General features: G+C 46.6%; 1 protein-coding gene across 1 annotated transcript; it reads left to right on the top strand.

Annotated features, from left to right (window-relative positions):
• Positions 1 to 1,447: 1,447 nt before the first annotated feature.
• On the top strand, positions 1,448 to 3,404 carry LOC127471931 (inositol 1,4,5-trisphosphate receptor-interacting protein-like 1). Its single transcript, XM_051789461.1, has one exon. It carries the CDS (start codon positions 1,452 to 1,454, stop codon positions 2,454 to 2,456), a length of 1,005 nt encoding a protein of 334 aa, XP_051645421.1. The 5' UTR covers positions 1,448 to 1,451; the 3' UTR covers positions 2,457 to 3,404.
• The last annotated feature ends 1,561 nt before the right edge of the window (positions 3,405 to 4,965 follow it).

Here is a 4,965-nt window from a genome sequence, read left to right as displayed (position 1 = left end):
ACCTCTGAAAGCCCATGGCATTTGTCTATAAGCTCTATTGTACACCTGGCTAGAGCAATTCAAAGCAAATGAGTTTCACCAAAAGAAGACATTATGTGGGCCTGCTCTGTCCCATCAGGACTTTCAGGATCTGCAACTGACCTCTTGAGGTGTCAGGTGAATTTCAGTCTTTGAGCTCAGAGTAGAGCTGGACATCACATCTCCACCTCCCACAGTATCGCTAATACATTGTCTTATCTCTTACACAGTCTTTCCTTCTTCAAGGAAATTTGGCTTTAGGAAAAAAGAGAACAGGCAAGTCAGTGTCTCTACAGATTTTTGAGGTTTATTCAATATTGCAGATGTACACACTGAATTTTAGCTTCCACAAGTCCAGGCTCAAGCTAACACAAGTTCAGCACAATCCCAAAGCTCCTTTTCAAACCACAGTCCCCTTCTGATTCTGCCAGTCAGTGAAATCTTTCATATCTGATGTTTTGAGCTCCTTGTCCAATTGCGCAAGTGGGCTGGGCTGAATGGGGAATGGGGTAAATGCCCGTTTTGTTTTCAAAGCCAAAGCAAGAAATCTAAGCTCCTCTGGACCAGGGACGGTTCTGCCATTGGGGCTGAGCCAGAGGACCTCAGGGCTCTCTGTGGTGGCTTTGGCAGCTTGTCCATTTTGCCAAGAGACCCCCTGGGAGCTCCTGAGGAGGAGTTGGCACTGAGTGTGGTGATGGTGCCCAGAACCCACGGAGCAAGGAAGTAGGGATGAAGACTGTGGCTTGTTGGCCAGATTATGTGGCTCTGTTGGCTGTGACATCACAGAGGACGGGTCACAATGGGAGCCATCTCTAAGGACAACACCAGGCATCCCCACTGCAGTTGGACTTGGCGATTGGTGAGTGTGCATGCAGGGGAAAGTCTGGAAAGGATGGGAGACGGGACAGATTCCCAGGGGGCAATCCTGAGCTATAGCCAAACCCCTCAGAGCAGGGCAAGGTTCTGCCACTGGGGCTGGGGACAGAGAGGCACAGTTGTGGCAGTGCCCAGAGGGGATTTGGGGATGTGCTGAGTGCCCCTGACTCCATCGGATGCTGCAGCTTGGCAGGGATGGGGCCTCTGGGGACTCTATTCAGGTGTCTCTAACCTTTTCAGAGAACACAGCCCAGCCAGGGATGACACTGTCAGGGTTCCTTTGGATGCCCATTTTGTCAGAAGAGCCCTGGGGAGCTTCAGCCCAGTGGCTTTGTCCTTGGGATGATGATGCCAAGAAACAGCTGAGCCTGGGGGTTGGGGATGAAGGCTGGGTACTTGTTGGCCGAGCTCTGGTGGCTGTGACATCATAGAGGACAGGTCACAATGGGAACTGTCCCAAAGGACACCACCAGGCAGCTCCTGCCCCACTCCCCCAGTCTCTTGCTCCTTCTCACCCAGACCTGCTGAGTAAACTTTTCTCCTACCTCTCACAGGCCATGGATTCAGCAATTGTCCTCTTCCTGGCTGTGCTGGCCCTTCTCCCTGAGCAGACACATGATCACCAGATCGATGTGGTCACAGCCCAGCGGATGAAGGAGCGTGAAGAATTTCTGCATCATGAGATGATGCGGCTGTGGCAGGATGTTGAGCGGATCAGGACCCTGGAAAAAGCCCTGCTCCCTTTCTTGTTGCAGCACTGGCTCTTTTGGGCTATTGCAGTAGCTGAGCTCACTGTGCTCTGCCGGCTGGCCTGGCAAAGGAAGGTTGCCTCTCACAGCTGCTGTGAGCAAGACAGCTCCAGCAGTGAGGAGCAGGAGGAAGACAAGGATGAGGAGGAAGAAGACCTCAATGAAGCACACAGATTTTTGCTCAGGCCCACCCTATCACCAATTCTGGAAGTGCCCGACATGTGCAGGAATCTGAAGCATCTTGTCCATGATCTCCTGTTTATCAGCCGAGACTTTTCCCAGAGAACTTCCATGCCAGAGATTTACCCAGCCACTGGGATGGACAGCTCTTTTGAATCCTGGAGTATCAGCCTCCAGAATCGAATCTTCTACCAGCTGCTTGTGGTCCTGCGGCCACCCTGTGGGCACTCTTTCATCCTGGAGCAGGTAACCATGGGGCAGCAGCCAGACAGGTGCTCTGATATCCATGTGGAGCTGGAGTGCATGTGCTCAAGTGAGCATGGGATGGAATATAACTTGTGTTTTCTCCATCCCACTGACAAACGGCTACCACAGGATCAAAGGTCACCTCTCCTACGCACCCTCTGCACAGAGTCCTACTTAAATGTGGAGAAAACGGCCCACTGGGCACAGAATTTGTTGGAAGCAGCTTGGTGGCGTTTGCCTCGGTGGCCCCGCCGCCATCTGTGGGTGCTGCGCTCCTCCAGGACCTGCAGGTTCCTCATGATCAGCCCCTCTGAGAGGCAAACCTGCACTGAGATGTATTTTGTAGTGCAGCAAGGCGACCCGGGCAGTTACCTGGTCCTGGAGTAGGCAGTGGCCAGCTTTCCCACTGTGTTGTTCTCAGCTACTCTGTATAGTCAGTTTGGGGGTGCACCTACTGCATATACTCACCATACAGCCACTTGCTCAACCCCCTTCCCTTACCCATCACCCTGGTGGAATGGGGATGAGACTCCAAAGTAAAACTTTAGATAAGTTTAATAGTAATAAGTTTAGTAATAAGTTTCATAATATTAGGAATAAGTAGAATGTTCTCACAAAGTGTGTGGTAGTCACAGTTAGCTTAGTTAGTAGGGGATAGAAGAGTTATTAGTTGTGCAGTTACCCAGTATAAGATAGGCAGCAAAGGATAAATATGCAGTAACCTCCATTTTGAAAATGTTGGGGACTCTCAAAGCCCCTAATGAGCATGTAATGGGGCACATGCAGTCAGGAAGTCTGTAACCCCAGAGTATCTCAGCCTTTGGAGAAACAGGGAGGGACCTGCATTTCAGACAAAGGGGATAAAGGAGGCTGTGACTTCTGTCAAGGTGAGAGACCTCACTGGGGATTGTCCAATGAAGTCTCCCTTTTATTTGAATAAAAGTTTGACTTTAGCTCCTCTGTCTCTTGGCTATCTTTGAGGCTCTTAATAACTGCATTATTTAATAATAAAGCTGATAATAAAAATGGAAAGGAAAAACCCCATACAAATATAATTGCTCACCACCTGCTGACTGATGCCAGACCCCCCTTCCTGAACCGAGATCATTATATGTGAACATACTCATCTATGTATTTTGATCAGGGATGAAATTTCCTCACAAAAGCAATCAAAGATTCCATTTCTCTAGAAAAAGCTGTAAGGCTGCCTTTCACCTTAACTCAGTTCATATGCTAATGCCAGAACCTTTCTCAACTGGCTGTCCACTGACACTCTTCAATCACTTGCACTGCCCACTCTTTTCACCTCTCCAAACAAGTCATTCTTAAACTTGACCCAGCAATCTTACTTGGCAAGGAAAAAGATGTTAGTGCATGGAATACATCTTCCTTCAAGTCCACTGGACTTTACATCTCATTTGTTGCTATGATCTACTATATAGTGACTAACTTTTGTGCATAGCTCCCCACTAAGTGAGCTTTTCCAAATGGAGGGTGTAAAAGGATCTTTCTATACTGAGCATAACAGACATATCTGAGCTTGATCTAAACAAGCTGCCTCCTGGGGTAATTTATTTTGACAAGGAGGATGCTCCATTTTCATGATATTTCTATGCTTCATCACCTGAAGAACCAGACTTCAGATATATTAATAGCTCTTATTACTTAAATAAAAGTGTAAACAAAAGATTGACCATTGTTTTCATTTCATCTGTTCATGTTGTGTTTTCAGAGAACATGAAGGTTATTTCAATTTTTCATGAAGCTTTATTATCCAATTCTATTCATCATTAAACCCCAGAAACATCCCTGACCTCTATGGCAGCAGCTCTTGTGTTGGCTTTGCTAAATCTTATTTATTTCAATTGCTTCATATTTCAGTAAAAACTCTTGAATTTTTTATTCTTATATTTGCTCCTGTGGTCTGAACGCAGACCACTACCTGGATGATTTTCTTACTGATTTGAAGTAAGTTAGGTTGGGTTGGGATTTTGCTTTGGTTTCTTATATATTCGCTAAGCTTTGGACAAGACACTGACTCCCCTCAGACTTATATTGCATTTCTCCAGCATTCTCATCAGCAAGGTATGGCAAGTTAGGAGACTGACACATGAAAAGGGATCACATGCAATTAGTGGACATTTGAAAATTAAAAAAAAAAAAAAAATAGTTTCACTGGTACTTCTCTTTCAACCAGTGTTTAAAGGAGCACTTCCAGTCTTACCAGGCACTGTGGTGAAGCTCAAGGTCTAAAGAGTTGGAATGTGCTCAAACAGCAGGTGTGATATAATATGATACATTTTTTGCATGGGATAGCTACCCATGTGACATCTAAGTGCTTCAAAGAACAAATAGTAAAAGACCACACTTGATATCTGTCACAAGCTTCACCTGGAAAAAAAAATTGCAGCACATTCTGAAAATCCCCATGTACAAGTGATCTGCTGGATTCAGTAGATTGCTAGCAGGAGGGAGTGTGTAGTTGTGAGGATCCTTCACTGGGAATATCTCCTTTTGCTCTGTCTTGGACTCTTTGGGGTTAACAGTGGAAGTGCCCCAGCTGAGGTTCTTTCCACTTGATGAAATCCAAAACCATGACGGACTGTAGTTCCAAGTCATTAATTTAAAACCTGAAATTACAGGCAGGAGGCTCTGTGTCCTGGCCATGACAGAGTTGATTTTTGCAGTAGCCAGGAGGGGCATGACCAGGACCCAGGGGTTATCCTATACCACCTCATGCTACAAGCAGGGGGCAGGAGGAAAGGGTCCCTTCCAGTTGGGTGGCAGGAAGTGAGGGGCCGGGGTCTATGTTGTGTTTGGCCTGGGGAGCACTCACTTGTGAATCGCTCACCTCTCTTGCACAGTCTGTTATTAATAGTGTTGCTGTTATTGTTTG

The sequence above is a fragment of the Manacus candei genome, unplaced genomic scaffold (genome assembly GCF_025592945.1).
Source record: "Manacus candei isolate 608988 ecotype Guabito, Panama unplaced genomic scaffold, ASM2559294v1 h1tg000027l, whole genome shotgun sequence".
NCBI classification, from domain to species: domain Eukaryota; kingdom Metazoa; phylum Chordata; class Aves; order Passeriformes; family Pipridae; genus Manacus; species Manacus candei.
This window is presented reverse-complemented; position numbering and strand designations above follow the sequence as displayed.

Coding starts and splice junctions, on each gene's coding strand:
- LOC127471931 (XM_051789461.1), top strand. CDS start 1,452: ATGGATTCAGCAATTGTCCTCTTCCTGGCTGTGCTGGCCCTTCTCCCT.